The sequence below is a fragment of the Oncorhynchus kisutch genome, linkage group LG7, assembly GCF_002021735.2.
Source record: "Oncorhynchus kisutch isolate 150728-3 linkage group LG7, Okis_V2, whole genome shotgun sequence".
NCBI lineage: Eukaryota > Metazoa > Chordata > Actinopteri > Salmoniformes > Salmonidae > Oncorhynchus > Oncorhynchus kisutch.
Genome location: NC_034180.2, coordinates 31496925 through 31509927, shown reverse-complemented (window position 1 = coordinate 31509927; position 13003 = coordinate 31496925). Strand labels below are relative to the sequence as shown.

Below are 13003 nucleotides of genomic sequence, written 5' to 3'. Positions count from 1 at the left end.
TCTTCTGGAATCTTGCATCATTGATCTATGGCTGAATTGTTGAATTACATCCTTGTCCTAATTTAAGTTGAATCATTTCCACCTTTCAAAGTGGGTACATCAATTGTCAGTACCAAATTTGCTTTCATTTGGAAAGAAACTAAAATAAGACTACCAGTTTGAGTAAACCTAACCCATGGTTAATAGATAACCCTGAAGGCACACTTGCACTTTGTCTCCCCAAATAGTAGATGGCGGGTTTTGACAATACCTTTCTGATACCCAGGCTGAAAGGTAGGTCTGTTTTTGAGATGTATGCAACTATTTGTAAGAATATATGTATATACAGTGTTGCTTTTATTGTTGATGTGATAATCTTATTTGCGAGTTGTGATGTTGAAGCCCCCTAAATTGCTAACAAAGTTAGCTGACTTTCGTTCTGAAAGGACTAAATATACGTTTTTCCATTCTGTCTTAAGTGTAGTTTTTATTTGAGCTCTGATGCAATGCATTGACAAGTCATTGATCACCAAACAAATATCTTGCCATTTGTCTAGAAGACATGTAAACATGACATACTGTGAAGTCCAAAAGTATTTGAACAGTGACACATTTGTTGTTTTGGCTCTGTACTCCAGCACTTTCGATTTGAAATAAATAATACTTTGAGGTTAAACTGCAGACTGTCAGCTTTAATTTCAGGGTATTTGTCTGTATTGGATGGGCAGCACTTTTTTTTTACCCCTCTCCCCCCCATTTTAGGGAACAAAAAGTGTTTGGACAAATTCACTTATGTATAAAAGTAGTCAAAAGTTTAGAATTCGGTCTCATATTCCTAGTACACAATGACTACATCAAGATTGTGACTACATACTTGTTGGGTGCATTTGCATTTTGTTTTGGTTGTGTTTCAGATTATTTTGTGCTCAATGGAAATGAATGGTAAATAATGTATTGTGTCATTTTGTAGTCTATTTTATTGTAAATAAGAATAGAATATGTTTCTGAACACCTAATTGTGAATAATGATGGATGAGAAAGTTAGGCACAAAGATCATACACCCAAGTCATGCTATCCTCTAACCATTATCAATAATGGGATGTTAGAATTTTGGGGGTGGGTTATGAAAATAATGCTTCTGTCACTAAATGTTATTCACAATTCATTCATGATTATCTGTAATCAAGGTAGCGTCCACATTAAAGTACAAGTGTTTATAAACATATTCTATTATGAAAGTGACTCAAATGACACAATACATTAGGGGAGAGGGGTAAGTTGAGACACCCTTGTTTCTAAGAAACCATGTACAAAATTATAGGAAGAGGTCATTTTATGGAATCTGTGGAAGAAAGCAAGTTAGGTAAAAAAGTTAGGTTATTCAAATACATTTCTTGGTGCTGGTATCTAAATCAAATTGGATCATTTTAAGATTGTTCTATACATCAGTTGGGGTTTCTATAAGGTTCAATATTTATTTATTTATTTTTTATTTTACCTTTATTTAACCAGGTAGGCAAGTTGAGAACAAGTTCTCATTTACAATTGCGACCTGGCCAAGATAAAGCAAAGCAGTTCGACAGATAAAACGACACAGAGTTACACATGGAGTAAAAACAAACATACAGTCAATAATGCAGTATAAACAAGTCTATATACAATGTGAGCAAATGAGGTGAGAAGGGAGGTAAAGGCAAAAAAGGCCATGATGGCAAAGTAAATACAATATAGCAAGTAAAATACTGGAATGGTAGTTTAGCAATGGAAGAATGAGCAAAGTAGAAATAAAAAATAATGGGGTGCAAAGGAGCAAAATAAATAAATAAATAAAAATTAAATACAGTTGGGAAAGAGGTAGTTGTTTGGGCTAAATTATAGGTGGGCTATGTACAGGTGCAGTAATCTGTGAGCTGCTCTGACAGTTGGTGCTTAAAGCTAGTGAGGGAGATAAGTGTTTCCAGTTTCAGAGATTTTTGTAGTTCGTTCCAGTCATTGGCAGCAGAGAACTGGAAGGAGAGGCGGCCAAAGAAAGAATTGGTTTTGGGGGTGACTAGAGAGATATACCTGCTGGAGCGTGTGCTACAGGTGGGAGATGCTATGGTGACCAGCGAGCTGAGATAAGGGGGGACTTTACCTAGCAGGGTCTTGTAGATGACATGGAGCCAGTGGGTTTGGCGACGAGTATGAAGCGAGGGCCAGCCAACGAGAGCGTACAGGTCGCAATGGTGGGTAGTATATGGGGCTTTGGTGATAAAACGGATTGCACTGTGATAGACTGCATCCAATTTGTTGAGTAGGGTATTGGAGGCTATTTTGTAAATGACATCGCCAAAGTCGAGGATTGGTAGGATGGTCAGTTTTACAAGGGTATGTTTGGCAGCATGAGTGAAGGATGCTTTGTTGCGAAATAGGAAGCCAATTCTAGATTTAACTTTGGATTGGAGATGTTTGATATGGGTCTGGAAGGAGAGTTTACAATCTAACCAGACACCTAAGTATTTGTAGTTGTCCACGTATTCTAAGTCAGAGCCGTCCAGAGTAGTGATGTTGGACAGGCGGGTAGGTGCAGGTAGCGATCGGGTAGGTGCAGGTAGCGAATATGAGGTCCTAAACCTAAGATGAAAGTGCATCCTTCAAGCTGTGTGGGCTAATATAGTCAAAATGTTTGCCTTGGGCTAAGTTGAGCCAAGGGCTATGTGGTAAGTTGAAGTGATTTCTTCCCAGGCCTAATGCAAGGCATCATCACTGGGATACAACAGGGCCTGGTCTATATTAAAAGTGTTTAAAAAGTACAAAGTATTTGTTAGGTGTTAAGCCTGTGTTAAAAGATGCTTAAATGATTAAAAGACACAAAGTGATTCTGATTGTGTTGAATTGTGTTTGGGAAATAAAGATAGACATGGTTTTAAAAAGGTAGTGGTAATATTTAGTTCAGTACGGAAATGTGTAGGTGGCTGAATTTACCATACCCGGGTAAATTGTGCCAAGAGACCACTTTTTTTGGAGAAGCTATGTTTTCAAAATGAATGTTACCATGAATTCTGATTATTTCAAGGGATACACAACATCCTGAAATATATGTAGATATTTGTTATGAAGAATACCATATTTACCTTGATGGAGTGATGTTGAATGTAAAAAATGGTTCAGATTACCCCACTCACCCCTATTTACCATTAATTTCTATTGAGCACAAAATAATCTGAAACACAACCAAAACAAACTGCAAATGCACCCAAAAAGTATGTAGTCACAATCTTGATGTAGTCATTGCGTACTAGGAATATGAGACCGAATTCTAAACTTTTTACTACTTTAATGCACAAATAAGTGAATTTGTTCAAATATGTTTTGTTCCCTAAAATGGGGTGACTATGTACAAAAGTGCTGTAGTTTCTAAATGGTTCATTCATATAACATAAACTTCAATGTGCTGGAGTACAGACAAAACCAAAAACATTTCACTGTCAAAATTATTTTGGACCTCACTATAAATACTATTGCAAATTGTGATCACATAACTCATCAAAGAACTATGATGATGAAGGTGGGACTCCTTTTCCTCCTGACCCATGTCTGGTCCCTCATCCCCGTCTACCAAACTCAAGAGCAGAGCCCCAACATCACAGACCTGACCTTCAAAAACATGGACTTTGCCATGACTCTCTACAGGAAGATTGCTGGTTACCATGATAATAACATATTTTTCTCACCCCTGAGCATATCCACAGCTTTTGCCACCCTCTCCATGGCAGCACAGGGTCCCACACGAGACCAGATACTGAAGGGGCTCAACCTAGCCCACCTAGATCGGGTCAAGCAACCAGACATCATTCCAGAACTCTTCCAACAACTCCAAAGGAACATCACACAAGATGAATCATTGAAACTGGACCAGAGCACCACCTTCTTTGTTTGCCTAAAGTTTGAGATAGAGAGTGACTACAGTGACCAGATCAAGAAATTCTTCAACGCTGATATCAACAGTGTGGACTTTGCAAATACAAAAGCTAGCATTGCCATGATCAATGACTACATAATGAGAAAGACTGATAATAGAGTCAAGGAGATGGTGTCTGACTTGGATCCACTTACCCAACTTATGCTCATCAACACCATTTTCTTCCGGGGTGAGCAGCTATGTCATGCATTCTCTGATTTTAGCAGTTCCACTGTAACACTTAAAAAACATTACATTTGACTTGTTTACTTTTAGTTTTCACTTGTGTCTACCATAATTGCATCCCATCAGTATATCTTATTTCAAGATGTTGTGTTTTACATTTCACTTTCAAAGTTTAATTGTATTGCCTAAAATGCAACAATAACACTTCCCACTGGGAAAAAACTGGTTGAGTCAACGTTGTTTCCATGTCATTTCAAGAACAAAAAAATGCAATATGATGACATTGAATCAATGTGGAAAACTGATTGGATTTACAAAAAGGCCCTTTTTTTACCTAATCTATTGGCATTGTGACATTTTTTTGTTGATTTCACGTTAAATTCACATTAGTTGACACCTCAACCAAATGTAAATCAAAAATAGACATTGAACTGACGTCTGTGGCCAGTGGGTTTTGCTTTCCAATAAATATGCTTTGTCATATTTGGAATTTAGGTGAATGGCAGATGCCCTTCAATCCCAATCACACAGAAATTCAACGCTTCTATATTGACAACTACAATATTGTCCAGGTGCCTATGATGTTAAGAATGGAGGATAAGTTCTACACAATGGACGACTTTCCCCTGAATGCCAAGGTGCTGAAGCTGCCGTACCGAGATGGTGTTTCAATGCTTATCCTGCTACCCAACAAAGGCCTGGATTATACCACAATAGATGATGAGATCACAGCTGAGAGATTCCTCAACTGGATTAAAAATCTGAAAGAAAGGTAAATAGAAAGCGTCAAGTGTATTTTGTGGTGAAACATTGCAAAATTCCATAGGTTTTCTAAGTGTTTCATATTGAATACGTTCTCCTATGTATGAGAGTTCCTTGTTTTTTAAAGGAAACTAGAAGTTCAACTGCCCAAGTTCAAGATGGAGCAATCATACGCCATGCACAACATCCTACCAGATTTGGGTATATCCAATATCTTCCATGACACTACTAACCTCACTAAATTGAGCAAAGACCCAGGCCTGAAGGTGTCAGCGGTCAGTTCTTAGATTAACATGCCAAACTTGCCTTCACCAATTGAGAAATGTGCAACTTTAATACTCACTGTGGATAAATAACAAATAACATATTGTTGCAATGATAATGTGGTTCCAGGTGTTGCACAAGGCAGTGATCGAGGTGGATGAGAGAGGCACCACTGCAGCCGCTGCCACAGAAAGCGGCATTATTGGATACGCCTTACCATCTTCCTTCATCGTCAACCGACCCTTCTTCTTTTTTATCTACCATGAGGCCACTAACAGCTTGTTGTTTATGGGCCGAGTGACTGACCCCACCAAAAACGGAGCCTAATGAGCACAGTGCATTTGGTGCCTGGAGAGGTGTTGTACATGTAAGATGTTTCATTTGTATGTATTAAAGGTGAACAGATATTCATTCAACTGGTTTGGTGATCTTCCTAATATAGACTAACAATAACATGAACATTTCAATCCTGAATCCATGAATCACATATTGTCCTAGAAATTAAGCAAATCTGACCAACATTCCATAACTCAGACTCACATTCCATCAAGAACCTCTGCTCAAGCTGAGTGGTTACCAATGACTGTATATGACCCTGGTGGTTACTAACAATGTTTTTCAAACCACGTGATCACAATGTGGGGTGGCAGGAAACTTATTACAGACTACCTGGCTGGCTGTACTGTTGGGCCTTGCAGTCGGTGGAGGAAATCAAGCTGGACAGAGTAGTTATTTGCTCTGACTCTTGCAGTTATGATGAGTCTGCAGTCCTTTAGCTCTTGTAGCAGACAAAACCTGCTGTATGAGGTACTACAAACCCATGGCTGGGTGAGACAGATGGGTATAAAGATGAGGATTAGTTGGGTCCCAGCCCATGTGGGGGTAGAGGGGAACGAGGCAGATGATGTTCTGGCTAAACAGGCCCTTAGCAGTGAGGAGGTGGACGTTGAAGTTTCAATGAGGCAAACGGCCTGATATGGACGGTGGTGGTGCAGAGATGGCAGGAGCAGTGGGATAGAGACATTAAGGGCATGCATCTCTTCCCTGCCTGGTCTCATAAACTAAACGCAACATAGTAAAATGTAAATACGAGACACTCAAATTAGTATGAAATGTTACATTTGGAATGGGTACATAAGACAGAAGGTCACCTAACGTGAACGTCTAGCAACCCAAAGGTTGTGTGTTCAAATCTAATCACAGACAACTTTAGCAATTTAGCTAATTTGCAACTCTGCAACTACTTACTACTTGTTAGCTAACACTTCCCTTAACGCTAACCTTAAAACCCTTTAACCTAACTCCTAATCTTAACCCTTAACCACAGCTAACATCAACCACCAAGCTAATGTTAGCGTTAGCCATAAGCTAACGTTAGCAACAACAAATTGGAATTCGTACCATATCATATGTTTTGCAAATGTGTAACATATTGTACCAACTGCAATTTGTAACGTATCATACGAATTGTAATTCGTACAATATCATACAAAATGGATGATGGACATCCACAAACTAATACATACCATACGAAACGTAACATATCATACTGATTGGAGTGTCCCGGATTTATGTTTACTATGTTACGTCCACCCCTGAGTCCAGGTTGCTTCTCCAAATACAGAGAAAAGTCTGGGATGGGAGGAAGACAGCACAAGACAGAAGAGAGGAGGACACCTTTACTAGACTTAGGGTGGGACACAGATGGCTGAAAAAGTAATTACATCTCAATCAATCAATCAAATGTATTTATAAAACCCTTTTTACATAAGCAGATGTCACAAAGTGCTTATACAGAAACCCAGCCTAAAACTCCAAACAGCAAGAAATGCCGATATAGAAGCACGGTGGCTAGGAATAACTCCCTAGAAAAGGCAAGAACCAACGAAGAAACCTAGAGAGGAACCAGACTCTGAAGGGTGGCCAGTTCTCTCTGGCTGTGCTGGGTGGAGATTAGAAGAGTGCATGGCCATTAAGGCCAGATCGTTCTTCAAGATGTTCAAACGTTCATAGACGACCAGCAGGGTCAAATAATAATCACAGTGGTTGTAGAGGGTGCAACAAGTCAGCACCTCAGTCAGTTTGTTTTTCATAGCCGAGTGTTCAGAGGTCGAGACAGCAGTTGCGGTAGAGAGAGAGAGAGAGCAGGAGAGGGTTGAAAACATCAGGTCCAGGACAAGGTAGCACGTCCAGTAAACAGGACAGGGTTCCATAGCCGCAGGCAGAACAGTTGAAACTGGAGCAGAAGCACGACAAGGTAGCACGTCTGATGAACAGGTCAGTGTTCCATAGCCACAGGCAAAACAGAAAAAACTGGAGCAGTAGCACGACCAGGTGGACTGATGACGGGGACATCCGAGAGTCATCAGGCCAGGTAGTCCTGAAGCATGGTCCAAGGACTCAGGTCCTCCGGGAGGGGAGAGATGGAGAGAGAGAGATGGAATAATTAGAGGGAGCACACTGAAATTCACACAGGACACCAGGTAAGACCGGAGAATTTCACCAGATTTCACAGACTGACCCTAACCCCCGGCACATAAACTATTGCAGCATAGATACTGTAAGCCGAGACAGGGGGAGGCGGGGGGGGGGGTCGAGGGACACTGTGGCCCTGTCTGACGATACCCCCGGAGAGGGCCAACCAGGCAGGATATAACCCCACCCACTTTGCCAAAGCAGAGCTCCCAGACCACTAAAGGGATATCAACAGACCACCGACTTACTACCCTGAGACAAGGCTGGGTATAGCCCACAAAAATGGGGCAGCAGCGTAGCCTAGGGGCAGCAGCGTAGCCTAGTGGTTAGAGCATTGGACTTCTAACCAAAAGTTCATATCCCCGAGCTGACAAGGTATAAATCTGTCATTCTACTCCTGAACAAGGCAGTTAACCCACTGTTCCTACGTCATCATTGAAATTAAGCATTTGTTCTTAACTGACTTGCCTAGTTAAATAAGGGTAAAATAAATACAAAATATCTCCTCCACTGCATGAGCCCGAAGGGGGTGCAAAACCACTTCAGGGACTCAACCAAGTTGAGTATAGTGACAAAAGCCTGGCATTATGTGACTCACCCCTCTTAGGGACAGTCCCCCTAATAGGCAGAAAATCCAGTGAAGAGAGGGGAGACAGCAAGGGAGATTTGTTACTCCAGTGCCCTGCCTCCAGCTCTTTGCTTAAAAAGTCTAGGGACAATAAGAAGATCTTGCGAAAGTGTAGGTATGTACGGCAGGACCAAATCGGATAGGCTGCTAGGATCTTGACTAGAACCCCAAAATTCGATCATATGACTCCAGTTCTAGCCTCTCCACACTGGCTTCCTGTTAAGGCTAGAGCCAAGGTTTTACTTTTAACCTACAAAGCATTACAGGTTTGCCTATACTAAACGTTGCCAGAGATTTTAACTAACCCGGTAATACTATTGTAATTAAACAGGCAGGGAGCAGGTCTCGAACCCTCGACCTTCTAGCCCGAAGTCCAGCGCTCTATCGACTGTGCACCAAAAGCGTGCTCGAGCAGCAGAGTCGATATCCGCGCTTATAAAGCCAGAGTCGTTACACTAACTTCATTCTTGCTTCAGCCAAACATGTATCTAAAATGTCTGTCCACAATGTGTACGCCACCATAATTCTATTTCAAAGCTTCTCTCAATGCTCAAGACAGGTGAGTTTCATCATGACATGGGGCCCTTTGGGGTGGACCTCACCTGTCTCAATCAACGAGAGAAGATTTGAAATAGAGAAGATGGTGGCACACGCATTGTTGGATTACTTCATGTAGAAAAACAATTTATTTATTTTAAAGGAGCATTTTCTAAATTAAAACGCACCACTTGCAACTGGACATGTACATTTTAGGAGATACATGTTTGGCTGAATCGAGAATGAAGATAGTATCGCCAATACCAGGATAGTTAAGTTTGGTGTCACGTCAACGGGACAGTTGTAAATCATTCAGCTTCTTATGTCAAGATCGTAGATTTTAGAGAAACAACAAATGTCTGTACATAGAAGTCTCTTATATTGGCTGAAAGCTTAAATTCTTGTTAATATAACTGCACTGTCTAATTTTACAGTAGCTATTACTGTGAAAAAATGCCATGCTATTGTTTGAGGAGAGTTTTTCACCGCGATAGGTTTGGTACATTCACCTCTGAAGGTGAAATGTGTTCTTACATTCTGAAATCTTGCTCTGATTTATCATCCAAATGGTCCCAGAGATAACATGAAGTGTCGTGTTGTTAGATAAAATAATTTTTCATATCCTAAAAAGGTCCGTATAGCATGAATGATTGATTTTGTATTTCCACTCGTTCAATTTGCAATGAAAGGTTTCTGTGAAAACCTCACTCTAAACATTGTTTCAAGGAGTCAAATCACGTTCGTATCTATTCCTCAGAGATCCTAGAAGTTAACAAGACTTCACTATTTCATTAAGGGTGTAGTATATCCTATAGGACACCATATTTGATCAGAGAGCGACGCCTTCATGGCACGCCGATGACGCGGGCGGCCATCACTTGAACGGCTATCTTTGTCAAATAAGCACCAATCGGGGTCAAACAAAGCTAGATACAGTGCCTTGCGAAAGTATTCGGCCCCCTTGAACTTTGCGACCTTTTGCCACATTTCAGGCTTCAAACATAAAGATATAAAACTGTATTTTTTTTTTCTGAAGAATCAACAACAAGTGGGACACAATCATGAAGTGGAATGACATTTATTGGATATTTCAAACTTTTTTAACAAATCAAAAACTGAAAAATTGGGCGTGCAAAATTATTCAGCCCCCTTAAGTTAATACTTTGTTGCGCCACCTTTTGCTGCGATTACAGCTGTAAGTCGCTTGGGGTATGTCTCTATCAGTTTTGCACATCGAGAGACTGAAATATTTTCCCATTCCTCCTTGCAAAACAGCTCGAGCTCAGTGAGGTTGGATGGAGAGCATTTGTGAACAGCAGTTTTCAGTTCTTTCCACAGATTCTCGATTGGATTCAGGTCTGGACTTTGACTTGGCCATTCTAACACCTGGATATGTTTATTTTTGAACCATTCCATTGTAGATTTTGCTTTATGTTTTGGATCATTGTCTTGTTGGAAGACAAATCTCCGTCCCAGTCTCAGGTCTTTTGCAGACTCCATCAGGTTTTCTTCCAGAATGGTCCTGTATTTGGCTCCATCCATCTTCCCATCAATTTTAACCATCTTCCCTGTCCCTGCTGAAGAAAAGCAGGCCCAAACCATGATGCTGCCACCACCATGTTTGACAGTGGGGATGGTGTGTTCAGGGTGATGAGCTGTGTTGCTTTTACGCCAAACATAACGTTTTGCATTGTTGCCAAAAAGTTCAATTTTGGTTTCATCTGACCAGAGCACCTTCTTCCACATGTTTGGTGTGTCTCCCAGGTGGCTTGTGGCAAACTTTAAACAACACTTTTTATGGATATCTTTAAGAAATGGCTTTCTTCTTGCCACTCTTCCATAAAGGCCAGATTTGTGCAATATATGACTGATTGTTGTCCTATGGACAGAGTCTCCCACCTCAGCTGTAGATCTCTGCAGTTCATCCAGAGTGATCATGGGCCTCTTGGCTGCATCTCTGATCAATCTTCTCCTTGTATGACCTGAAAGTTTAGAGGGACGGCCAGGTCTTGGTAGATTTGCAGTGGTCTGATACTCCTTCCATTTCAATATTATCGCTTGCACAGTGCTCCTTGGGATGTTTAAAGCTTGGGAAATCTTTTTGTATCCAAATCCGGCTTTAAACTTCTTCACAACAGTATCTCGGACCTGCCTGGTGTGTTCCTTGTTCTTCATGATGCTCTCTGCGCTTTTAACGGACCTCTGAGACTATCACAGTGCAGGTGCATTTATACGGAGACTTGATTACACACAGGTGGATTGTATTTATCATCATTAGTCATTTAGGTCAACATTGGATCATTCAGAGATCCTCACTGAACTTCTGGAGAGAGTTTGCTGCACTGAAAGTAAAGGGGCTGAATAATTTTGCACGCCCAATTTTTCAGTTTTTGATTTGTTAAAAAAGTTTGAAATATCCAATAAATGTCACTTCATGATTGTTTCCCACTTGTTGTTGATTCTTCACAAAAAAATACAGTTTTATATCTTTATGTTTGAAGCCTGAAATGTGGCAAAAGGTCGCAAAGTTCAAGGGGGCCGAATACTTTCGCAAGGCACCGTAGATAGCCAATGAGCTGGGCTTTATGGGAGTATCCAGAAATCATGTATATATTTTTTGTTTTTGTTTTACAATTGTATTTATTTATTTCTTTTTTATTGGAATGTCAATTAAGTTGGCTTCAATACAGTAACCTAAACATACTCATCATCATTGATGAAAATAACTAATCTAGTTTTAAAATACAATTTAATAAAACACATGTAGTCATTTCATAACCTGTGTATAATTAAACAAATAGTCCTTTAACAGCTAAAATAATCCCCCCAAAATAATGGTGGAAACGGATCATCACATCATCTCTATCTGATACATGTTGTCTACTAACTCATTGCCACATCATGTATATGTCGTAAAATGTAGCTTCTAACCTTGTGTGACAGCATGCCTTTTCAAACAAAAATGATAAGGATATTCGGAGTTATGAAAACTGGTTGCTTTGCAAATGTTGAACTTATAATACGGCTGCTAATACTTGGGAGCTAAGTCAAAGTCCAAGTATACAGATTTGACAATATTCTTGCAGAAAAATGGAATATGAATGCGAACGTCTCCTTCACGATTTGACCAAATGTACCTGGGGACTTCACACTAAAAGGCTTGAGGATCAGTCATACTCCAAGTTATCCATCTGAAACTTTGTACATACACTGCTGCCATCTTGTGGACACTATCGGAATTACAACCAGAGTGATGGCTATAAGTGAACTTTCTCTTGCATTTCAAAGATGGTCGTATAAAAACACAGGTTGTTTTTTATCTTTGTATTTTCATCTACCAGATCTATTGTGTTATATTATCCTACATTCAATTCACATTTCCACAAATTTCAAAGTGTTTCCTTTCAAATGGTACCAAGGATATGCATATCCTTGCTTCAGGGCCTGAGCTACAGGCAGTTAGATTTGGTTATGTCATTTAGGCGAAAATTTGAAAAAATTTGAAAAAATTGAAAAACCCTAAGAAGGTAAAACATCTCTGGTGATGTTTTGCATAGGCAAACCTGTAACTCCCAGTAATGGAGTGTGCTTAATGACTGAAATGTATAGACACGTTTTGTAACAATCTAGCCTGGTCCAAGTACTGTACTAAGATCAAAATATCTAATTGGAATACACCGCAATTATTTACATTGTACTGTTCATCATTAATGCAGTCATCATCGTGTCAACAGTGGAACTGTTCTTATCTATTCATAGGAAAATGAAGTCCAACAAGAGTCAGATTAAAAATGCACGCTCAGCCTCCCGGGTGGCGCAGTGGTTAAGGGCGCTGTACTGCAGCGTCAGCTGTGCCACCAGAGACTCTGGGTTCGCGCCCAGGCTCTGTCGTAACCAGCCGGGAGTGGGACTGGGAGGTCCGTGGGGCGACGCACAATTGGCCTAGCGTCGTCCGGGTTTGGTCGGTAGGGATATCCTTGTCGCGCACCAGCGACCCCTGTGGTTGCCAGGTGCACAGTGTTTCCTCTGAGACATTGGTGTGGCTGGCTTCCGGGTTGGATGCGTGCTGTGTGAAGAAGCAGTGTGGCTTGGTTGGTTTGTGTATCGGGGGACTGGTCTGTTTTGAGGAGCTGACAGACTACAGACTGATAGATTCTGCCAAGGAAGAAGCTAAAGCAGAAAAATACCAAAAGAAGAGAGAAGAAAGCTAAGAAAAGAAAAGCAAGCAAGT

The 13003-nt window shown here is 40.6% G+C and overlaps 1 protein-coding gene across 2 annotated transcripts; it reads left to right on the top strand.

Moving 5' to 3' along the window:
- Positions 1-248: 248 nt before the first annotated feature.
- On the top strand, positions 249-5548 carry LOC109894467 (protein Z-dependent protease inhibitor-like). 2 transcript variants are annotated; one of them, XM_020487981.2, is made up of 4 exons: positions 249-4110; positions 4602-4878; positions 4996-5143; positions 5262-5548. In XM_020487981.2, the coding sequence occupies exons 1-4, from the start codon at positions 3381-3383 to the stop codon at positions 5457-5459; spliced, it is 1353 nt and encodes a 450-aa protein (XP_020343570.1). In that variant the 5' UTR covers positions 249-3380; the 3' UTR covers positions 5460-5548. The 2 variants fall into 2 exon arrangements, with proteins under 2 accessions (XP_020343570.1, XP_020343571.1); XM_020487982.2 differs by having other exon boundaries at positions 3258-4110; positions 4996-5069.
- The last annotated feature ends 7455 nt before the right edge of the window (positions 5549-13003 follow it).

Coding starts and splice junctions, on each gene's coding strand:
- LOC109894467 (XM_020487981.2), top strand. CDS start 3,381: ATGGTTCATTCATATAACATAAACTTCAATGTGCTGGAGTACAGACAA. Junction 4,879..4,995: donor ATTAAAAATCTGAAAGAAAG/GTAAATAGAAAG, acceptor TGTTTTTTAAAG/GAAACTAGAAGTTCAACTGC. Junction 5,144..5,261: donor CAGGCCTGAAGGTGTCAGCG/GTCAGTTCTTAG, acceptor ATGTGGTTCCAG/GTGTTGCACAAGGCAGTGAT.